Source organism: Harmonia axyridis, chromosome 1, assembly GCF_914767665.1.
Source record: "Harmonia axyridis chromosome 1, icHarAxyr1.1, whole genome shotgun sequence".
NCBI lineage: Eukaryota > Metazoa > Arthropoda > Insecta > Coleoptera > Coccinellidae > Harmonia > Harmonia axyridis.
The window spans coordinates 20,170,392-20,196,504 of NC_059501.1; the positions used below are offsets into that span (position 1 = coordinate 20,170,392).

General features: G+C 35.6%; 1 protein-coding gene across 2 annotated transcripts in view; it reads right to left on the reverse strand.

Annotated features, from left to right (window-relative positions):
* Nucleotides 1-26,113, reverse strand: part of LOC123678288 (protein TANC2) — a 103,672-nt gene that overhangs the window by 70,694 nt on the left and 6,865 nt on the right. For both annotated transcript variants that reach the window (XM_045615284.1, XM_045615267.1), the window contains exon 2: nt 15,465-15,599. In XM_045615284.1, coding sequence (XP_045471240.1) covers nt 15,465-15,599 — 135 coding nt within the window. The remainder of the gene's footprint in view (nt 1-15,464; nt 15,600-26,113) is intronic.

Here is a 26,113-nt window from a genome sequence, read left to right on the forward strand (position 1 = left end):
TTGTCCGAATCGAGTGTCTCAATTTTTTGACAATAAGGACAAGGGCTTTACTAAGGAAGGAGCAATGATAATATCTTCCAAATGGAAACAAGTTATCGAAGAAAACAGCGTATATTTGATCTGAATCAGTTCGTTCTAACTATGGTAATTGAATCCTTGAATAATGGATTTCTTTTTACTACACCTCATAAATGCCGTATCCAGACACAAACGACATTCAGTTCAGAGAAAAGTATAGTATTTTCAAATTCTGAGGCTTGTTTCATCAATGTTTTCTTTCCTGGCTCTCTAAGCTCTCCTTTCAGGCAAAAAGTGCTCAAAAACGAAGGTATATGCGGTTAAATAAATTGTATCGATCAAAAAAACACAGCTGATAGAATGAACTTGAATAATGAATTTCCAAAGACTATTTCACATGAAGTTGTAAAGCTCATAATGTCCCTTTTTTTGTTGATGTCTCGAGTCATTTGCAGAAACGAAACGTGAATATAATTAACCTTGCCTTCAAATGAACAATCTCAAAACAGCCCAAGAAAATTAATTATTTTTCGAAGAAACTCCTCGCAGGTGTTTTTATAGTTGGAGACGAAGAAATAATCGTTTCTTACTTTCCAATAAAATTCGCCATCTTGAACTCTTCAGGCCTTAAATCTTCATCGCGGAGTACAGAACTAATGAGCCTTAATAGGCTATCACGATGATCTCACATCCGAATTGGTTCCGAGTGTACAAGTCCTCCATTATCGCATTATTTGCGCTTTCTACCCAATTCACGAGGATGTTGACTACGAAATTTCACAGACAGGCTTCCGCTGGGGCAGGAACCTTGTGCGTGCAGGTCATCGGAAGTTCACTATTTCCTTCATGCGCGATGTGGGAATGTTTTGCCAACAATGAGCTGAAATTATTCGTGATAACGCTTCGAATTTTGTATGGGACATCTGTTCATTCAGTATGCATGGATCATGAAGCGCCATCTGCGGAGGTTGGCGATCATTTATGCCAAAATTATTAGGGGTGGATAAATTGTAGGTATCTCATTTTCCACCTTTTTTTTTAATTTCATTTAAATTCATTAATTTTTTTGAAAACAAGTTTTAATAATTAATAAGGTTTTACTGGCATAAATTGGATATGAACAATTCGAGGATTAGGTATATATGTATAAGGTCAGGTACAAAAAAGGTTACTAAAAAAATTAAAAAGGGGTTAAAAGTATCAACCCAAAATTTTTCGTATTATATTATTACGGGGAATTTGATGGGATACGTTCAATGCATTCTGCAATACTCAAAAACCTTAAAGAAACAACCAACATACGGAAGAGGGGGAGGTGCTACAACCTCAAGAATTTTTAAAAGATATTACAGATTTTTGAATTCTTTTGAATTATCAGAATTCAATATTCGAATTAATCTCTGTAGCGACAAAAAGCAATTAGACAGAATGTCTGTGTCTAGCCGAATTTGTCGTCACAAAACTTAATATAAATGTACCTGCATTAGTGTAACAATGGTCTTTCGTGGTACTTGTGCATACAACTTTCTCATTCATAAGGTTCTCAGGAAGAGAATATCTTTACCCTAACCTAATTAGCATGCAGGTAATATGATACCATTGCGCAGGCATACAACTCAGAGAATAAGAAAAGGAAGAAGAAATTCACGGTATACGATATGATTTCATGTTTTTAACATAATTATAATAGAGAATTTCCACTTACTACTGGTGATGTAAAATGAGAAGGTGTTCAAATCAAATATTATCTTCGAGCAATATTTCCCTAATTCTAAGATATATCGAATTTTAGAGCCTATCTACATGAACTCCACCATTCAAGTGTCCCTTAGGAAAAGATGGACCAAGATTCCATCTTAATGAATTCTAGACGTTTATCAGAAGCAATTTCATTAAACTTTTAAACGAGCCGAATTTTGAAAAGGTTGGTACTTGATACTTGTATTCGGTTCTTATATGGAAAATTCTGGATGCGCATGATCTGCTGACTCCGGATGCTTTTTATAATTTTCTTATGGATTAGATGATGTTAGGTATTAAAGTCACATACCGAAAACAGCAACTTTGTTGACATAATATTCGGTGACTCTTTCTGGGTTGTGTTTTCGATTGTGAACTGAACTAGTATCCCTGAATCCTAGCCTAATCGGACGTAAGATCAGATCGGCAGATAACGGTTCATGATTTATTTGCATCATCGTCTTCCAACACTTTTCATATTATTGTACAATATCACGATCAAGGAAATTACTTATCAACATGTCCTTCGTATTTGGCTCAACTGTTTCGTCTTCATTTTTGGTTCTGCTTATGTGGAAGACGCTATTCTGAAAGTTGTTGGCTGATAAGTAAGTACGCCAAACCCAGACAATCGTCAGGCTAATCATAGACCATTCCAAAAATCTGTATGAGTGTAAAATGAAACTTGCCAGTGCGGCGATACTTGTCAGCATATCAGCGTTCCAGATTGAATATTGAATATTTAATACGGTGAATAATACCTTTTAATGGAAAAGGTTATTGCACGGAATTGATTTGAGCCGAACATTCAGCTAAAACATTGCATTACGAGTCTCTTGTTTATCCTTGATCATATATCAATTGTATCATCTCTGCAACCTTGAAAAATGTCGATACACTACTAGAATAACGTGATTAGCCAGATTCAACTAGCGCCATCATTCTCTACAAATGTGAATTCCGTGACAAATATAATTTTTACGAATGCGAAGGTTGTCACGTTGACATTTTTTTCCTCGTGTCGACTGAATTACTAATTGGTGTTGTCTCGCATAGCCAAGAGCCTGCAGTCCCGATTTAGACAGCTAACAGGTTTCCTGACAGGCATTTCTTATGTCATTCCTGGTTAGTTACGTCCAACTATATCTTGAAATCATACATAATTATTTTTGAAGTAAAAACAACTTAACGACTTCGGTATAGCTACAAGAAACGGGAGAGTCGAAAAATCTAATATATTGATGTCATTTTCCGAGGCTCAGTGAATTTATGGAACTCATAATTGAGATGGAAGTTTCAGTCTGTTGAACTATTTCAATTTCTTTCGAAATGTAAACGGAAAGTTGAGGAGAGCGAGAAAATGAAAATTATCTTTCTTTCTTCAACTATATTGCATGACTGTAAAAGAAATTATTATGGATAAGTTCAACTTTGAATTGAACATCACTGCTAAACACTTATAAATCGGATACAAACTATATCTAATGCAAGAAGGCAATTTGTCCCTAAAGGGACCTGCTAAATAATGAATTCAAAATACAAAGATTAGATCTGAAAGCGATGCAAATAGTTAAAATAGTCACTTTCATAACTAGTGCGAAAAGACACATTCACACATATAATAGGAACAGCATTTTTCTTAGAACAGCATATCAGGTGAAACCAAAATGATAGAAATGATAATTTTCTCAAAGACTTTCTTTATAAAGCAATTAAAATAATAGGAGAAAATGAGATTATTCATTCGTAAAATTTGTAGCAAGGAACATATGCTGATCAGATTATATACTTTTAGGGGTGCCTCGTGGTACGTCTTAATGGAGACTTTGCGCAGAAAAGTATTTGATGTAAAAACTTGATGAAAGTTGATTCAGCTCAGGTTAGTTGTTCAAATTAATTGATGAAGGGAAGTTATTACAGAAAGCTGTTTTTGTTTACTTGGCTTGATAAAACGCGAACTCCAATTGCAGAAGAAAGAACTTTTCTATCACCATGACATAACTCCTGCCACAGATTGATGGAAAACATATTGGACGAATTACACTTCGAACTACTTAACCATCCAGCTTTATTTCCAGATCTGGCCCCCAAATATTTCTGGCTTTCTGCTGCATACTTCAAAAGAAATTTGGCTCTTATGAAGAAGTGATTACCGAACTTGACAAATTTTTTTACATTTTCTACAAGTTATTGAAAAATTACAGAAATGTTGGAGTACATGTATTATTGTTAAAAAGTCGAATTTCCAAAATAAATTTGGTTTTACAGGTTAGGGTTGGAATTTATTCAGTAAAGTGTTATAGGCATGCAGAATATGTAACGGGTGTTTTTTTTCGAGGTATATAACTTTAAGTTGGCATAACTGTTCAAGATGGCGACCGATTTAACAGCTGTCAAGTGATTTATTCTCAGTTTGGTTTGGCAATTTATCATGAATAGACTCACGACTGAAAAAAGCTTGTAAATAGTGCAATTTTATTTCGAAAATAATGGTTCTGTGCGGAATACGTAACGCGCACTACGTCCATTTTATTTTGTTTAGCGATGAAGCGCACTTCTGGTTGAATGGCTACATCAACAAACAAAACTGCCGCATTTTAAGTGAAGCTAATCCTCAAGTGTATGTCAAAACACAGTTACATCCAGAAAAACTGACTGTTTGATGCGCTTTATGTGCTGGTGGAATCATTGGACCGTACTTCTTCAAAAACGATGATGGCCAGAACGTTACAGTCAATGGTGATCGGTATAAAGCCATGATTACTAACTTTTTCATTCCCGAATTGAACAACCATGATGTCCAGGAGCTGTGGTTCCAACAAGACGGCGCAACATGTCACACAGCTCGTGCCATAATCGATTTATTGAAAGACACGTTTGGTGACCGCCTAATTTCACATTTTGGACCTGTGAATTGGCCTCCAAGATCTTGTGATTTAACACCGCTAGACTACTTTCTGTGGGGCTATGTAAAGTCATTGGTCTATGCGGATAAGCCACAAACCCTTGACCATTTGGAAGACAACATTCGCCGTGTTATTGCCGATATACGGCCACAAATGTTAGAAAAAGTTATCGAAAATTGGACGTCCAGATTGGACTACATTCGAGCCAGCCGTGGCGGTTATATGCCAGAAATCATATTCAAAATGTAATGCCACAAGATTATCTTGCGTACAAATAAAATTCATGTCAATCGAATAATCCATCGTTGTTTTATTGCAATTTAAAGTTCTATAGCTCTAAAAAAAACACCCTTTATATAGTTTGAGTTACATGCAGATTTATTCGGTAACGCTGCTCAGAAACTTATAAACTACATTCCAATATTTTCTGAACAGAACTAAATGAAATTGGGACGTTGCAAGGAATCATGGATATTCTCATACAGACTCAAACCTATTTTTCATTTCGAAAGATCTGCAATAGAGATTGAAAATTCCTGCATTCGAAAGAATTTTTTTTCAGGAGTGATTGATTACAAGGTCTCGCTACCTACGATACCAACTGTAAATAGCAACATAAAAAACATGTATACAACTAATCATTGACATTTCTTATATTTATTATCGGTATTCATATAATCCGATAATTGCCTAACAATCATTTGGAGCACAGGTGTTTAATTCCAATCACTAACCTATGGTTTGTTGTGAGAAAATAGGAGTATCCTTGTTATGTTTATTCGAATAATAACTCCGAATGCAAATTACTTCTAACTTGATAGTGGTGTCCACCTTCTTATTCATTAGATATGCAACTTAGATTGTTTATACATCAGTTATAAACTTGACCTCCATAAAATCTTATTTAAATATTTTCTGGGATTTTCGGTTATTTCATCTCAACTCTGTTTTCGGATAATTAATTACAAAGGATGGAAATATCGAAAACATTTGTTTTAAATTTTGGATTTGAAATAGAATTTCGTGTGCCCAAACGTTGAATATATAACATAATTTGTTATAATCGTTATGAAATAATAGATTTGTCTGAAATATTCTTGAGTATTTTGCGCCACAATGAAGAATTTCTAGTGAAAAACCCAACGAATCTTATACAGCAACCAATGCATTTCCTGATATGGCTCTATCTAATTTTTTTATATCCAAAACTTAAATAACCATTTAGAGGCCACTATTTTCAGTCGATAAAAACTATAAACAGAATACAGGCGGGTATTGAAACTGAAATATATTAAGAATAATACAGGAAAAAATCAAAAATAAACTGGAATTATATTGCAAAATGAATAAAATTGAAACAGGAAGCAAATTGAAGTATTCTAAACTGACTACTATTTGTGGTGGCAGTGCAATTTTCAGTAGTAAAATCCCTAAGACATTGATAATATATGAGATAATTTTATGACAATCGAAAGCTCTATTACCTTCGGCTTCGGGCTGTTACCAAGATACAAGCTTGAGAAATTTGTCATAAAATGAGGCATTTGTCAATGCCCGAGGAATATTCGGCGGAAAATTTGTTGAAAAAAAATTTATGACTTTATTAAAATTTACTAAACATTAGATTCGTGGCTGTTATCTACTATAGATGATCTATTACCATTGCATCGTGGGCATCTCGAGCTGATTTAAGTACTATATTGTTAAACGGGTCAATGATAATGTTATATATATATAGTCATTATTGTACTTTTTTGCAAAAGTTTGCACAAAACGTTGCACATTGTCTTCACCGTTGCTTCTTTATAATTCGGTACCGTCTTTCTTTCTCATATTGACCGCCCTATCTTTTAGTTCATGCAATTCATCTTCTCGTTCGCAGCAAAAATCCATAAATATTCCCCAAATATATTTGTGACTGTATGTTGCATTTCTGAGAATTTTTCTTTTTCTTTTTCTTCTTATTTTCTACGAAACCTTGTTTATTTGGCAAAAACATGAAGAAAAAACGATTGATAAAATCAAAAGTCCGTTAGGACGAGGATTTTATCTATATTCGGTTTTTTAAATGTTTTTGCCTCAAATAAACAAGTTTAGTGAAAAAAATAAAGAATTATCTGATAAAATTTGAAGCACGAGTTTTATTTGAAATGATTATTTTTTTTCAACAATTTGAATATTCAATATTTTATTGGGTGATGGCAATCACTTTAAGCTGTCCATAATGGAGAATTCAAAGTAAAATTTTGACATTTCAATGTGAACAAGGTATTATCTATGGGGTGGTAGTATTATCAGTATAATCCCGAATGATTGGCTGGAATAATGCATTGCTATTAGTTGGAATAACCAAAATATCAGATTTTGACATGTGAAAAATTTAATCAGTGTAATGTTGACATGATTGGGTGAAATTGTTTTATATGACACAAAATTCCAAATTTGATCGGTTGTTAGAACTGTCAAAAAATTTTTGGCAGAACAGCACCACGTGGCGAATAAACCCAACTGTTTTACGGCAAAATATCACTCTACTGTTACTGTATGGAGGTGGAAGGTATACATGGCAGGGTCCACCGAGTTGCTATAGATTTCGTCAGTGGTCTCAGGATGAAACACTGTAATCTTCTGAGGATTCTAGCTACATGCGGAATCCCGAGAAGAAATGACATTCGTAAGGATTAGAACAAACGCGCAAATAGTCCAGATTTCACGTTGAAGCTTTTTTATTTTTTTTTTTACATACGAATTGAGGTATGCTTCTGTATAAAAAAATAAAATCCACTATGGGGTATAATGAGCAGGATTTCTGTCTGAAAATTGACAAATTGGAGACATTTGGGCAAAACGATTTTTTCGCGAGCTGAACCGGAATGGCGGATATTGAGGAGAAGAAAGCGAGCCACCTTCTTTCCGAGGCCCTCGGGCTCTCCTTAGGTGAGTGTCTATTAGCATTCAAACCCGGTTTTGACACCCACTCGAAACGATTTTATGAATGAAGTTGGATGTTAAATAATTCAATTACTTGATGAGTGGGCTTTGCACTGAAGACCAGCCTACTATAACTCTGAGTGAGCAGAGGATGTTTCATCAATGCATTCAGCGGTTAATAGCCGGTCCTCTGTGGGTTAAAAAAATTCAGACGTTCAAGAATTTGCATACCTGATTCTTGCGAAAAAAAAACTCGTAAAAAATGTTGGAATGTGTGAGTCAGTATAGTGTCAAAACAAATGTTTTCACTTTTGAATGAGATCGTTTAGTTGAAAGAATGGACTATGAATGAATAGTTACTAGAAGTGAGGGATTTCGCAATATTGTTAAATATTTTTTAACCAAATGAATTTGTAATCTCAATGATTTCACAAGATTTTTTTCTATTCTGGTTTTAGGATATATCTGGTTATAAGTGGATTCACATTGAGGGAAAATCAAAAACTCATTATATCCCTGAAGGGTGCTGAATTAGACCTAGAGAGGACTACCAAGTAACGATATACACTGTGTCCGTAAAGTATAAGAAATTCATTTTTAGCTAAACATACCATTTTAAGAAATAATCTTGAAACACGTCGATTTTTGATTTTAATTTACCGTATTTTAAAATAATAATCTAATACACAGGGTGATTTACTTTCGAGTAATTCACCGTCATTTTTTTTAAATGGAACACCCCCAATTTTTCTCAATTTTCCGATTACTCTAGCTGAGCTGATTTCAAAAATGTATCAAAAATGTTGACTCCAATTGGAACAGGGCGGACAAAAATAAAGGGTGTTTTTTTAGAGCTATAAAACTTTAAATTGTAATAAAACAACGATGGATTATTCGATTGACATGAACTTTATTGATCAGCAAGATAATCTTGTAGCATTACATTTTAAATATGATTTCTGGCATATGACCGCCACGGCTGGCTCGGATGTAGTCCAATCTGGACGTCCAATTTTCGATTACTTTTTCCAACATTTGTGGCCGTATATCGGCAATAACACGGCGAATGATGTCTTCCAAATGGTCAAGGGTTTGTGGCTTATCCGCATAGACCAATGACTTTACATAGCCCCACAGAAAGTAGTCTAGCGGTGTTAAATCACAAGATCTTGGAGGCCAATTCACAGGTCCTAAACGTGAAATTAGGCGTTCACCAAACGTGTTTTTCAATAAATCGATTGTGGCACGAGCTGTGTGACATGTTGCACCGTCTTGTTGGAACCACAGCTCCTGGACACCATGGTTGTTCAATTCAGGAATGAAAAAGTTAGTAATCATGGCTGTAACGTTCTGGCCATCATCGTTTTTGAAGAAGTACGGACTAATGATTCCACCAGCCCATAAAGCGCACCAAACAGTCAGTTTTTCTGGACGTAACGGTGTTTCGACATACACTTGAGGATCAGCTTCACTCCAAATGCTGCAGTTTTGTTTGTTGACGTAGCCATTCAACCAGAAGTGCGCTTCATCGCTAAACAAAATAAAATGGACGTAGTGCGCGATACGTATTCCGCACAGAACCATTGTTTCCGAAACAAAATTGCACTATTTGCAAGCGTTGTTCAGGCGTGAGTCTATTCATGGTGTATTGCCAAACCAAACTGAGAATAAATCACTTAACAGCTGTTAAATCGGTCGCCATCTTGAACAGTAATGCCAACTTAAAGATATATACCTCGAAAAAAACACCTGTTACAATAGTTTTGTGTGTGCTCATAAAGTAATGCGTAACATTCTTTATTAGTTAAACTAACAATATTATCAAAAATATTGATTTGAATGTAACACCCTGTAGTTTGTTGCATTTTAAGATTAATCAACATGTGATACATTTTTGGAATCAGCTCAGCTAGAATAATCGAAAAATTGAGACAAAAAGGGGGTGTTCCATTTAAAAAAGTTATGGTGACGTCATTACTCGAAAGTAATTCACCCTGTATATTAGATAATTATTTTAAAATAAGGTAAATTGAAATAAAAAAATCGACGTGTTTCAGGATTATTTCTTAATATGATCTGTTTATCTAAAAATTAATTTATTCCATACTTTACGGACACAGTGTATATTTAAAACAACAGAAGTTTTATCGACTTCAATCAAATCTCAAAATTCCAGATTTTTCTGCATTTTCGATAGATGTTGGTATATCCCTGAAGAGGATGCGACCCAGAAGATTCACAAACATCGATGTAGATATATTTAACATTCCTCATTCTCAGATTTGTCATTTGTAAAAAAAAAAGAAGAGCAACGGTCCCAAAACTGAGTTCTGTGGTACACCTCTATTTGAATTGAAACCAGGTTATTTGGCTCCTATCCAGTCAAAAAGCTTGGAGCTACTGGAAAGGAGGGATCTGATATAGATATGGAATTACCTCTAATTTTTCAATATTTCATTTTACTGAAGTGACTTTATTAATCTACGCTATTGAAACCTTTGAAATGATGGGTATGACAAGAATCGGCTTATGGTTGTTCGCATCGTTGACATTTCATCAACTATTAGGTATTGTCATCTGTAAATTTGATGACAAAATTCCCTGTTTTGGGCATTGGATGAATACCTTGCACAATAATCCAGATATACGTAGAAATATTATTTTGAGAAAGGCAGAAACAGTTCACTCAATAATTCCCAGACATAAGCAGTAAAAACACATTTTTTCATAAAAATTCCACTTTAATCGTCAACATAGTAACCTTCAAGAGTGATAAATGTACAAGGTGTGCTAAACTTGATGCTCACTGAAAGCATTTCGAGAACTATAAGAAAAAATTTTTGAATGGGACACCCAATATTCTTCAACGCAGTTTTTTAGCAGCAAATTTGGCAAAAAGCATCTGGTTTTTCAAAAATGTCTTCCGTTTCAAAAATATTGAGGCATATTGTTTCGAGCATTTTGAGTTTAAGAATATTATCTTATCACATGGACTTAAACCAAACAGATATTAAGTAGAGTCAAGTTCTAGGATCGAATTTTCCAGCTTTTTTATACTAGCGTTTCGAAAGTATTACTTTCCACACGCATCGACGTTTGGAAAGTAGTACTTTTCCAAATTCGTGCGGAAAAAAGTCCTGCTATACATTTTCCGCACGCATATACATGCGTAAAGTGAAAAGCAAGGGTTTTTTTCGCACGCATATATTGAAGAGTCGCATCAATTATACAATTCAAACGTTTCTCTATGCGGCTGAGCACACAAAAATAAAATTTTATATAACGTTAGTCGGTATCAACACGAAAACTCTCTGTGAAATTGTTTCATTTACTCTAGTAGAAGAAATATTGTTCCTAACTCATGTGGAAAGTGCCTTTTCCGCACTCGACAACTTGTGAGCAGACTCTTGCGGAAAAGTATCACTTTCCACACTTGTTAGGAAAATAACTATAAACTCATGCCAATATCTATTACCTACAGTTTCAGAGAGTACCTAGATGGAAGATTTTTCAATCGATTTCTGGATTCCACATCTTTTGAAAGGTAAGCTATGTTATTATTAGAGGGGACAGATAAATGTATTCCCTGAAGGAAACTAAATGTTTATAATTGGTAATAATAAACGAGAATCTATAATGGTGGATGCGCTATAGTTGATTCTTTAAATTTATCCGATATGTATTAACTATAAGGAATCAATTACAGTTTGACAAGTAAGTCTTTGTGTTTTTGAACTTCATTCATTCATGCTCCAATTGACGACGATCCTTCTGAACTTCGACAAGATTATTCCATTGATTATTTTACATATTTGTACTTAAGTATACAAACTAAATTTCAGCCCAGTCCAATTTATTATCACAAATTTTAAGTTCCTTTTTCTATATTATGCTTGTCATTTTTATAGTTCTGATAACGCAATGAGGAAAAAATTTCGAACGAACCTTGAAATGGATATTTGAAATAAACACGATCGAATCTATATCTAGTTACTGAGATATTCAATATTTTTTCTGATATTCATGTTAAATTATCTATTTTTCTGGTGACACGATCAACATGATTTCGGAACGCAAAATTTGATTCGAAAATGCTACAAATCGAAAAATATACTTTTTGAGGATTGAGAGATCGGCATAATTTTTACAATTAATGCATTAAATGTAGCCGTCCACTGTTAAAACCTCTTTGTTGAGTAGACCAGCTGATTATATAATTCCGTGACCACGTACATAATGTTCAATTTTGAGCTGGGAATGGTCTCAAATAGGGATCCCGCAAATGAAGGATTCCTCTGAAATTCTGCGTGATCAAAATTGCGGGGTTTTCCATGCGGGATTCAATATTAAAATTGCATGTTAGACAATGAAAGCGCAAACGTCATTTGATAGGTGAAAATCTGAAATTTTCAAAAAAAATGGATGAAATTCCCGAGGCTGCAACTTCTCCCCTCGACGTAAGCTACGCCCTTGAAACCTCACTATGTTTCAGATCAGAACCCGATGTTCAAAAACAGTTTTTATTTGAGGGGTCTGTGACGATTAATTTAGGAGATATAAGGATTTTTGGATGGAAACTCAATTCTTCCAAAATTTCGAGTTCAAATTTCCTCAAAACCGGAAGCCCTACGAAGAATCGGTGAGCGGTGCATGAATTGACGATCTCTGATTAGCCGAATTTCGATCTCACCTGAACAATTTTTTGTCGAAAAATTTTCCATCCCTTAGAAAATTGAAGAAAATTAAAAATTCCTTCTTGGGATTATTGTACCATTTTATTGATGGATTCGACTATGTAGATCACGAAAATGCTTACTGTTTTGCGATTAGTACATACCCTCATCTAATATAGCAACGAGACGTACCTTTAAATTCAGAAGAGGAATCGAATCATAATATTCGTCTGCGTGGGTACCAGAATCAAAGGCTTCTTCTATGACTGTACGAGCACGAGTACGAACAACACTTGACCAGTTATTAAAACATGAAATGACTTTTTTTGAATGCAAATGCAGACTAAATAGGGGTATAGGTACATATTTGGAAGCTGTTTCCAACTCTGAATGTTCAATTTTGAATAACAAATGGTTTCTATTTGAAAGAACTGTGTGACAGCACTTGCCGGCAGATTTTTCGAGTTTACCCGCGGCAAAACTTGACAGCTCATGTCATGAAATAAACATTTTTATACTATATTATGACTTTTTAGCATAAGACCTTTTAATGAGCATGTTTAATAGGTTGAGTACAAAGATCATATACAGGGTGTTTCCTAAACATGCGGCAAAAATTCAGGGGGTTGTTCCTTGGACTATTTTAAGCATGTTTTGTCCTTGGATGATTTTTGAAAAACCTCTTTGTTTCGAAGATACAGGGCGAACAACATTTTTCATATTTTTAAAATTAATAATAGTTTAAATAAAAATGCGTACCGCACTGTGTTTACAACAGGTACAATTTATTTTTAAATTTGTTTAACAACATTCCAATTACTAAAAACGGCCAGTTTTTTGACTAAAAATTGATAAGTGCAGATAGTAAAGGAATACAGTTAATAATACACTTAATAAGAAATGATCCTGGTGTTTTTGAAAGGGTTCGGCAGTCAATGAGGAGAAGATTGGATGCTTGTATGCTGGCTAGAGGTGGTCATTTTCAACAGTTTTTGTAGGTTGAGTTGAATTTTCATGTAATTTTTCATAATAAAATGTTATTATCTGAAATTTTGTTTCCCCTATATCTTCGAAACAAATAGGTTTTTCAAAAATCATCAAAGGATAAAATATTCTTAGAATAGTCCAAGGAACAACCCCCTGAATTTTTGCCGCATGTTTAGGAAACACCCTGTATATTGTTAACAATCCCGCATTCTTGCGGATCCGCGGGATTGACAATTTTTTTTCTGCGGATATGCGGGATTGGATTCCCTAGACTCAAACGATAAGGTTCGAATTTTTGATGACCCATACATTTCATTCACAGTTATTTCAAATTGAACCTTCTATAAGATCGGAGAGAAATAGCCATATATCGAACTATCTATTTTCATTATTGCAAGTGCAAAATTTTCTTACGCCATAATTACAATTCACATGGGAATACAGTCATTCTCTTCCACATGCTTCATAAATTTACAAGCAATTGAATTACAAACTCGTAAATTGGAATTAACAATAATTATTCTGAAAGCGTTTTCTGCTTCAAGTAGAAATTCAAGAAATGAAAACGGCACAGATGAGAATTAATGAAATATCCAAGATCCTATGCCTGACTCATCAACGAATAAGGACATCGGAGTCTGAGGATAATTCCCATGAAACTTCATCCATGAAAGGTTTGTTACGGTGTTACAAAGGAAATGAGAGACAACAGGAAAGGAAGATTATATTTACGTAATTTCGCCCTCCCAAAAAGCGAGAATGTCACAGTTTCAGTTGGGAATTATCCTTCGCTTCCTTAGAAATGGAGCTTACAGGATTGTGAAGTCTGATAACCCGTTGTTGATAGTGGAGCTGTATTCTTCCCCCATTGTTATCGCCAATCCGATGTTGGATCTGGGAAAACAGTGTTTAGGAGTCTTGTTGGTTGAGTCCATGATTAGTCAACACTGGATAATGCCCTGTCCTAATTGTACTCCAAATTGTTTGGCTGGAATATCATGAGAGCAAAATGGTTCATATATTTCTGGTGTCTGTTTCGTTTCCATGAATATCAACACCGTTTCTAATCAAATTCCTAGGATTTTGTGGAGTTTTTATATGACAGTCTCGATAGGTGCTCATGTGATATGGGATTATTTTTCGATTTGTCTAGAGCATTTGATAGTCTCTCCTTTCAGTTTATATTGGACAAATGTTGAAATCTGGGATTCAGAAGACTATCCTACGACTGAAAGTTTAGTTATATCGGTGGTAGAGTTGCGTCTGTGAAAATGAACAACTCTTTCTCCAGTTAGAACAATCTGAAACTGGGGGTGCCTCAGGGCTCTGTCTTGGGACCGCTCCTATTCTTATTGTTCAGTAATAATCTTCAAGAGAATTTGAGAGTTATTCATCAAAAAATCCAATCATCGGAAAGATGTTACCAAACATTCAAGAGCGATCTTATTCGCTAATGATTTCTTATTATTTATTATAGGGAATGATGCCATGGAGGAATTACAGAGTTCTTAAAAATGAAAATCGTGAAGTTAACGAGGACATATAGCAATAAATTTGCGAATTGATCATGGAAAATTTCATGAAAAGGATATGGTGCTGCAATAGTTGCAGCGCTCATTTGCCTGATATCTCTTGAAATATTTATTTTCATATCAATTTGGTACCTCTAATTTCAAAACCCATTAATTCACAATAGAAATGTACCAATTGTAGCTAAATTTGAATGGTTAACTGTATACGGAAAATCGCACAAATTTTTTGGATCACATAAAAAATAATAATTTCGAATTTGTATCGATCATACTTCCAAATTAATGATAACACCAAATATTTCAATACAATTCATGAAGTCATCTTGGGATGAACACCTAGATAAATTCTGTGATAGTACGCCCCTGTCATTAGTTCAAGGGGGACTTGCAATTGGGGTATCTTTTATAGTTTTGTTGCTATAAATATTCTCGGGAGACTATCTAACACCATCTAGAGGAAATGAGGTGGAAGACACTTGATGCGTCAAATAGATTTTCAACGTACTCCCTCACCCTATTCTAGACATCCTGGTACCCCTTGTAAACTTTAAACAGTAATAGCACCATATGCTCGTTATTCTTTAGAGCCCACTAACATTTCAACATCTGCAAGATAACGTGAATATATTCAGATGAACTAAGGGGTAAAAAGTTTGGATTTCGAGCATCATTCTTACCTTCTTTCCAAAGCAAGTCTTGTTCTGCAATGATGGTTTCATCGTCTGACCAAAGTATTTCATCTGTTGATGCTGCGAGGCTTGCACAATCCACGTAAGATCCGAAATCTAGTCTTCTTCGGCAACTTTCAGCCACTGAAAGAAATAAAAGAGTTCAGGAAATATTATAATAAATTAATACTCTACGTGTGAAAATAGTATAATTGAATTGCTAATGAAACATGAAATATTTATTATCCATCAGATTTATAATTAGTAAATCAATTCAGAGTTGAAATATACATTCTTGGATAATAGATATTTATTATTGGTTTTCGGAAATTAGATCTCCTGTTTTTTTTATACTGATATGTTTTTTCACAAATCTGTAATATTTTGATAATTTTCATTTTGATATAAATATAAAACTTTGTTGGTTTTGCTAGGTTTCTCGGTATTGAGTTGGGCAAGAGGAACGCAGTTTACACGACACCAAGCTACCAAGATAATTTTTAGACCGCAAACAGATTTGCTTCAGCTGTAATTGATCTGTGCTAGAGGGTGATATTCAAATATTGCTATTTTCAGAGATTGACTATAGCTCGGCTATTGTAGAATATATTGAAATAGTTGAAACGCTTATTCATAGATATTTTTATGAAAAATCTAGTGGAAGTTTTTTTTATTTGTTGCAATTTTCAAGATATTGATATAATTTACCCTGTTTCAATGGAACAGCCCAAATGTTTATTTTAACTTATTTGGAAGCTTTCTGAAAAAAAATAATTATCACTAATTGCGCCACAATATGAATTTTACTACTTTTCGGTCAAAAATCTTTAGAAAAGGAGACCTTTAGGCAAAAAAATAGTGCTGCAAAGACCACTAGAAACCCATACAAGATAAATTAAACTCACCCAGATATCAACCGTAGAAGAAAAGAAAGTAGTAAAAATGAGGCATAATAAACTAGATTCAAAGAGAGTGTTTCGGGAGAGGGAAGAAAGTTCCTTCAGAACTTTATAACTGCCAGAACCAATCTCAGTTAGAACATAAAACATCTCGTCATTGGATTCCTAAGTCTTCTAAAGAAGCACCTTATGACTAAAGACTAAAGTCTCATCAGAACCTGACGAATTGCAATTGTGTGGAGAAAGGAGGAAGAAATTTCTAATAACTTGGCCACAGAATGCCATTTCAAACTAATACAATAAAAGCTTTTGATGAGAAACGAGTAACCTTCCTAGAATCATGGAACGCTGCAATTCACGTTTATGAAAGAGTGCTCAAAACCTCTTCACTTCTATTATTATAATAATTATTACTGAAAACAGAATGCCGATAGATTATCTTATGTTTTTCATGGGCATGCTTCTAATTCAAAGCATGAATACAAAATCTGGATCCTCTTGATCGGTAGCCAACGGTCACCATCAACCAGTTGAGTTAAGTTGTGCTACTATGTTCGCTTGAAGGGAAATCAGTACTCCAGATTTTCGTGCAAAACGTCGGTCTGCTCTTCGCCGATAAGGTACGTTGCTGCCCCTATTGTTATAGGGTATTGGCCTCGGTATCCAAAAACAAATTTAACTCCGTAACTATCAAGCTCGAAATAATAAAGGTCTGCGTCCACGTTCGAATCTGAAACAACAACACACCAGTTACTGTCTCAACCCCAAGAACGCATCTCATCATTATAACGTTGACGAAGAAAACTCAAGGAAATAGGCATATAGAATATGAATAGCATAACAAGTCCGAGATCCCAGACACTCGAGAATTGAAAGAAATGAAGGGACCAAGACACTTGCCAGAAAAGGAACATGAACTCTTTTCATTGTTTCGGAATCTTACTGTGGTAGAAACAAATGTACATACAAGAAAGAGTTCAAGGAGGAGGAAAAAACGGAAAGAGAAACACTCTGGCGAAATCTTCCTGGGTTGGATCATTACAAAAAGTTTTTCAGAAACTTTGACACTGCGAGATCTAAGAAGTATCTGGATCTTAGAAAGAATATGTTACACCTTCTCACTGTATTCCTTAAATGGGGCATTGTCGCCTCAGAAAGCACCTCATGAAAATGGGTCTAGCCGAAAACGACGAGTGCAGATTTAATGAGGAGTAGATAGAAACTCCGGATCATTTTGTAATGGAATGCCTCGCCATCCTTAACCAACGCAAAATATGCTTTGGACAAGAAACTCGTAGAAGTGAGGAAGTGTAGCCTTCTTGAAGCCATCCCAGATACTGGAGTTCATTATAACTCTGGAACTGGACAGACAACGGTATGAAAACAAGCTAACAAAACGGCTTATATATCGAGATGCCAACAGGATGTTATTTGGAGCAATAAAGATTTGAGACTGGACAGAAACTGATCATATATAAGTCATGTGTGAGGCTGATTATGACATATGCCATCAAACGTGAGCCAAAACAGCGGAACGAAGAGGATTCTAAGAACAACAGAAACAACGACGTTTAGATAGATAACTGAAAAACAACTGTTTCTTTGAATACCAAATAGTCAAATAAGAGACCTCTGTTACATTCAGGATATTGTGAGATGGGGAAGTCAGAGAAGATGGGAGTAGAACCAGAATGTTAGAATAATTAACCTCGAGAAACGAGCTCGAATGGCGAGGGATTTGAAACCAATGGGCATAAGATAACCAGGACGTCCCTTTAAAAGATGCTGAGACAGCTGGCAGTCAACATCACAAATATTCCTAAAGAACCTCAGAAATAATAGAGATCAATAAGGAACAGGCCTAAAGCCTAATATAAGAAGGAAAATAACTGGAAGGTGAGCTGCAGATCCCGTAATGGCTAGAATATGCAATGAAACCTCCTCAAATATTTGAGTGAAACTTACAGAAAAAACTGCTGTCTGCAGAAATGGGCTTTTTAAAATGGAGTTGTGGAAGATCGAGAGTGGAGAGATAATAATAATAATAGAAATTACTGCTGGCATATAATGAAGGATCGAACTATTACTGACGATCGATGCCGATATGGGTGTCCAACAAATGGGACAATACAACATATCACAGGAGGATGTCAAATGTTTGCAGGAAATGAATATAAAGAGAGACACGATGCAGTAGGAAAGATACTACACCAAGAATTGGCAACCATATTAAAACTAATTCATTCTGAAAAAATGTCATATTACAAGTACCGACCGGAAAACGAACTCTATAAGCTATTCTGGGAACGTACAGTTTTGACTGATAAAACAGTCCCTCACAATGGACCAGATATATTACTAGTCGATAAACATCAAAAGACAGCATTACTCGTTGACGTAGCAATATTAAATAACAACAACCTGCGTCAAAAGGAGGTCGAAAAAATTTCAAAATATAGAGACCTCGAATTTCAGATAAAGCGTCAGTGGGGAATGATATCAACGAAAACTATTCCAATTATCATCTCAACAACTGGAATAGTGCCCAAAAATCTCAAGAGGAATATCAAGCAACTGAGACTTAGTGAGTATATATGTAATATAATGCAAAAAGCTGTTCTTTTAGGTACTGCAAGGACGGTGAGAAAATTCCTAGGAAGCGAAGGACAGGTCTAAGGATCTCGTGTGAGGGGACCAGAAGTTCGACGAGAACCAGGGGGACAGATCACAAGCAAGGGCGGATATAGTTCTTTTTCATGAGGTGGGGGGGGGGGGTCGTAACGATTCAATTACCAATTTTAAATTATTGCATGAAATATTTTATGTGCACCACGTTGCGTAACTTTTTTTCAGGGTTTCGATATTCATGGGGGGGTAATAACCCCCATTAGCACACCCCCCCCACCCCCCGTAAATCCGCCCTTGACCACAAAAACCGTACACGACCGAGCTCTACCCTTATGATATATTAAAAATCTGGGATTGAGTGTATGTTCCTTTTAGCGAGGAGTAAGAAGCCGACGGCGAGGAGAAATCCTACGCGTATAGGTAAAAGTCGGGATAATAATAATAAAATTTATTTAGCACCCGGCTAGTACAAAATACAATTAAGGAATGCAGAAACCTGCAGGCAGATGAACATAGTTAGATCTATTATTGACGACATAGGTAGATTGGTAGTCAAAAGTCACCATTAACCAGCATCAAGTTGTGCTAGTGTGTTCGCTTATGGGGAAACCAGTACTTCAAATTCTCGTGCGTAACTTTGGTATGATCTACGTCGATTAAGAATATTTCTGCCTCTATTGTTGAAAGATATTTGCCTCGATATCCAAAAGAAAATTTAACTCCGTAACTATCGAAGCTCGAAATAATAAAGGTCTGCCCCCACGTCCGGATCTGAAACGACAAAACCCACCCAAGAACGCATCTCATTATTGTAACGAAAAACAAAGATACTTCCACATAACGGTGCGCAGCGGCCGTAAAAAACGAATCTTCGGATTCCCAACAATGCGACACTATTCCGCACTCATTTCGAGAAAGGACGTGTGTCATCGCAATAATTAACGCGGCATCGCAATGAGATGCGCCTTTTCCGGCCGCACACGTCTGATGTGCTGCCCTAATGATGTCACAGCGTGCGGAGGTATGCTGATGTTGCCGGTCTGCAGGGGGGCGGCTGGAAATAGAACGTCTACTGTAAACTCCAACGACAGGAATTCCCCTACTATTTCTGGGATGGGTCAGTGACGGCGGGATTCTCATTACCAGTGTTGCCAGTCGGCGAGTTTTAATCTTAATTGTGTATTTTTTCGGATTTCACTAAATTTTGGATGAACAAATTTGGATTGAAGAGCGCAATTCAATTTTATGGTCAGAACACTGAATGAAGCATTCAAGACCTCAGCAGGTCTCGCAGTGAACCTTACTAAGTGGGAATATTTAATAATAATAATTTATTGCCATCAATTTTACATGGTTCGTCAATACAGCAATATTAAAATTGAAAACTGAAAAATTCCTCCACTGAATAAAATTTATTTGCAATCAAGAGCCGATTGATAACCTTCCTGAAAGCTCGCTCCGGTAAATTCTTCATACCGTTGGGTATCTTGTTGAACATCTTAGCACTCCAGTAATAAGCAGCAGAATTTTGAGTGTTTTTCCTTCTATGCAAAGGAGTTCTTAGATCATCTCTATGACGTGTGTTGATCATGTGATAAGTCCCATTTTTACGCAAGTTGGCGCCACCACGTTGTATGTATATTTAACCATAACCGGCAATGATGGCATTGATAGCAACAATCTACCTCTAGAAAACATTTCAATGCAAAGCCTCAACAAAGAACAAAGCAAAGTGACTGGGAACCATCTTCAAGATCCAAGAAATAATAACAAAGAACAGGAAAACCATTCGACTAGGCATTTCTAAAAATTGGAAAAAGTTATCGAAAAAGAAATGAAAATATGTATCTTCAAATCAAAAGTTCGCAGATTCGAACTATTGAACTATTGAAGGTGTCTCCTAGGCTCTTTGTTTAGTTGTTGCTTTTTGGAAGTACCCAACAAGAGGATTGAAGATCATTATAGATCTCACACCTCTTCATCCTGTGATAGCCCATTAGGCAATTCTAAGACTATCCAGGTAAAATCTGGCAATGAGGGAATTAGGAATCAGAGAACCTGGCCCTCCCTGACAAATACCTAATATCATCGAACCTTCCCAGTGACAAGATGATAAAAAAAACTAGCATCGAGAAAACCTTCAGTACTACTAAGTGGAGTAGAAGATTGGTAAATGAAGGTCAGAGTCCCAGTTCAATGAATAATACCATTGAATGTTACATAAATATTTCTAAAACCAATACGGGGGGGACCGAGTCTAGAATATTCGGGACTGGCACCGAATGCTCAATATCCCTAGGTCATTGTCTCGTTGTCTTTCAGACAGAGATTATATTCGGAAACGAATCGAATGAATAGAATACTTATACAACTTTAAAATATGATATAATAAAAAGCAGGAAGTAATAAAATTTGATATTTCTTCTATTCTCATCTTGGTAGACGTGGCAGAAAAAAATTGAGATAAAACTTTTGACAAGTAAAAGTTTTTCATAGTAGAGATTTCACAACCTAAAACCTTCGTTCAGCTCACAAATTCTCATCAAGCAAAGAATTTATAGCGGAATCCCAAAACATTGTTAAATTTGGATAGCTGACCCAGATACTGATGATGTTTATTTTTAAACACAAAATGAGTTTTCAGGTGTCCAATGTAAAGTAGTAATTTTTGAGCCTTGGATATACGATTGCTTCGATTATTTGGTTCATTGTCAAACGTCATAATAAAATTCCGGCATTTTCTGGGAGAAAATTGAGAATCTGAAAATAAGTAAATCGGTTAAGGAAATGATTTTCTAGATGCACAAAAATAAGAGCCTCTGCATACGGAGCGTATTGTCATAGATGCCTAGTAGATTCATTATACTGGGACGATACCTCTTGGTCGTACCTACGTTTCATGTAGATAAGCCAAGTAATCGATATCAAGTCAAGGTCATGTGGACACCTCGTGGATACTAAATTGGCGTTGTAGTCCATAAAATAAATAAATCATACATCTCCATGATGATCCCCATGATGATCAGTCAGTCTCTCAAAAACACTTTGTAAATTTACCTAATTCATTGAATTTCTAGATTCTGCTACTCCTTGCTAAATTGAAATACTAATATGGTTGAATAGTGGCGGCTTGCGAGAGAAACACTAAAAATAATCTTCAAAGGCAAAAATACCGCAATCTCATAAGACAATTGTCATGAAATTTAAGTGTTTTTTTTGCTCGATAAAACCAGCTTATTGAAGGGTGTATCAATGAAAATGCTATAGAAATTACATATCAATATACCATAACAGGTCAAATGGGTCTGAAAGCTAAAAGAAGTGAGTGTGAATTTCCCTCATGTACTTTCTTCTCTCAATAGTCTCAATAGCTTCTTTAAAAAAGAGACTAGAACTAGAGTAATAGATATGTCAATCAAGCCTATTCAATGAAAGTTGTTACGAATTTTGACATTATTAGGAAGGAAAGACAATGAAATTTTGAATTGGTATTTTGGAGGTTACTCAATACAAGATCTCCAGTTCATTAATTTTCATTGATCTTTAGATTTATATTTAATTAAGGAGGTTACGTTTCACTGCGACCTAATGGTCTATTGTGCCCCCCATCAGAGCTATTCTCTCCATAACATCTACAGCTCGCCTTCCAGTCCCAGAGTTCTGATGAACTCCAATATCTGGGATGGCTTCAATTCAAGGGGGCTAATTTCTCACTTCTATAAGTTTCGTGTCCAAGGCAGGTTTTGCGTTGGCTAGCGATGGCGAGGCATTCCGTCACCAGGTGATTGGGAGTTTCTTCCTCCTCCCCACAGAATCTGCACTCGTCGTTTTCGCTTAGACCCATTCTCATGGGGTGTTTCCTAAGGCAGCAATGCCCTGTGAGGAATTCAGTGAGGAGGTGTAGAATATTCTTACTAAGATCCAGACTTCTTGGATCTTGTAGAGTCAAAGTTCCGAAGAAACTTTTTGGAGTGATCCAGACCAGGAAGATTCCGCCAGAGTTTTTCTCTTTCGTTTACTTCTTTTTCCTGAAACTCATTGATCTTAGTAGCTAGCTACCATCCACTATGCGGCAGCGAGCATCATACAGCTAAATTCAAGTTGTAAGTTAGATGAAAACTTGGGGCCCCTATTTGTTCATTATCGGATTTGAAAATAGTATTCGTAAACAAGGCAGTTCAAAATAAAAAAGAAAACAATATATATTGTGAGGTGTTATTTTAGGAATCACTCGACCAAAATCTCAGTAGTATCTTAGCTGCAAGTATGATTTAAGCTGCAAGCTACGCGCTACTCTAAGGCAGCGAGCAACAGGCAGGCACCTACTAGTTCGAATTTCAATTTGACTCATGTGAACCGGAGGTGAAAATTTTGGTCCTGAATTTGTTCATTATTGCAGTTGAAAATGGTCCTATGCCAGGTACATTCCTATTTCTCGAATCATAGAAAAGTTGGAGGAATTTGAACTTAAGAAAAACTTGGACCACGTGTAATTATCGGATATACTAGCTTCCGTTGGGATTATAATGTAGAGTCATAAATTCATGTTCCTAAACCGAAGATAAAAACATTCCAGTCTGTACATGTACATGTAACATGTACCCATGTTATTCCTTTATCTTCAGTATCTCACTACGCCACTGCTAAGCTTTCAATTGATGAAGAGGAATTCCCTTCGCTATTTCGAGTCTATCCTGCCGTCGAGACAGGACATATATTAGATGAAATCCTGAAAGTCGTCCGTTCGTAGGTCGGCTATTTTAGTCCAGACTCTCGGTGCATCGAAGAGGGTCGTCATTTAAGTTTTATTCGCACTGCTCAGCACGAAATGTGGTATTGTGGTGTTCGGTTTTACCAAAATTTCAGCTTGTGTCAAACTTTCGTACCGACTACAGGTATCTTCGGAGAAAGCGTATCGTATTTCGTACATTCGTGGGTTATTGTTTCGAAAATGTAAACAATTGCATCGTTAATTGAATTGACTCCCGGTTTATATCCTCTATTTCCTTTCATTTAGAGTTATGCGCTATCAACCTTCATTGCCGGTTTCGTTTTGCTAATTAATTTGGAAGTAATAAGCAAATTAGGTTCAACACAAACAATACATTCAACACTGAGATGATCTTTCAACTTGGTTGTTATGAAACGATGAAATACCAATATGACAATGATTCAGGTGGCAGTCTGCGAGCAAAACAAGGTTTTTTGTGCATTCGAATGGGCAAATGACAAAGAGCACACAAGTTCCCTACTTATGAACTCATTTCTTAGAATTTAAGTCGGAGAAAACATTCTCATTAAATGTTTATTTAATATGAAATTCATATTGAAAGACAGATTGAAGTTAACCCGTCACCCAATAAGTCCAGTGACTGAAAAGTAAAAACCCAGTTTTTCTTGAAAATTCGACCTTATTCGTCTACAAGGTCATCTTCAAGTCTGAAACATGTGCTCTAATGCTCCCATAACATTTCTGTTGATAGATTCGTCTTTGCTTTCGAAATAGGCTACAATCTCGAATTCACATCTTCATTAGAGTCATATTTCTTTCCTTGAAGCATTCATTTGAGGTCTGCAGAAAGCTAGTTACTACTAGAGGCCAGTTCTAGAGAATGAGCTGGGTGGTCAAGCAGTGTAAACCGCAGTTCGTTTATTTTGAACATGGTTCTCATCGATTTGTGACAAGAATCTCCGTCTTGAGGAAAGAGAATTTTTTCTTCTGCTTTAGGGGAAGTCCCCGAATGAGTCAATTTGTTGAAGATTCACAGATAACCACATCAATGAACGAAACTGAATCTAACATTTAGTGTTTATTTGAGAATCATGAAGTAGAGAATTGCGTAGAAGTCATGGAAACTAAGCTTTTTTATTTTAAAATTTTTGGTTGTAATATAACCATAAGACTTCACTACCTCCACAGCTTTCCATAAAACTTGGGTGATTTTATTGAAGGAAAGGAGGAACGATTCCATCAGGATATTAAAACTATGAAAAATCGATATCAAGGCCTATGGGATTCCCACATGATGGCCGCCTACTGTTGATGTTTTCATCGACCCTACTATTGAACTCAGTGCTAGAAAGTCATATAAAGGGAAATTTTTAAGGGATAAGTGATTTATGTATGTATATTTCTTAATCAATACCTGAGATCCATGTGTTTTTTCAAACTGGAAATAGTTATACTTATAACGCGAAAAATACACAAGTGGAAAATAAAAAATGCTAAATATAGCATATCTCAAAAACGAAATATAGGATAGACAAAGTATAAGTAAGGCCTATTTCGAATTTTGCACTCGAAAATTATCCAGAAGCAGTTTAAATTTGGACACCAAAATTTCTGTTTGCCTATGTAAAAATATACGCAGTGATTCATTAACTCACCGACAAGTTTTCCTAATATAAAAGGTCATGTATTTTAACAAAAAAATAATAAGGGAACAATTGTCCGATTTCGAGGAAATGAATGTCTTCAAAAGTACCATTCATGTCTATTGATACGATTTATTAATAAAGAAAAAGTTTGCTCAGAAACAAGTTAAAACTCACTTGTAAGTTTATTTCACTAGGTATTCCAATTGGCGTATTTTATTACACCAAAATTGTAGCAGAAATTGAAGTTATTAAGTAACACCTTTAGAGGGATATGTCAATATTTGCCAGAGTAGGAAGGACCAAAAATAATGTGCAGTGTTGTTAAAAAGATTGAATGATCAGTAGAAGTTAGGAATATAACAATTGTTCCAACTTTCATCGAAAGGAAGTACTTTACAAGTTACATAAATTTTCACACAATAAGAGTTTTGTGATGGTTTTTTGTACAATTTTTGATATGAATATTTTTAAAATACAGCAGTGCTTCCGCTTTGTAGAGACACCACATCATCAATTGTTTTGTGAAAAACGAGAAGTTACCAAAATTATTATTAATTTTCAATAAGCAAATTAAAAATATTGAAACACTATAATATAAATTGAGATTTCACAGAAATTATGTGGAAACCTCATGAAAATCGATGATTTGAAGGAAGATATATTTTTAATTTCGTTTTGAAATGTACGTTTATAGCACGAGAGAGTATGCCGATATCACAGGCACAATATACCATTGGGTCGCAGTGAAACGGA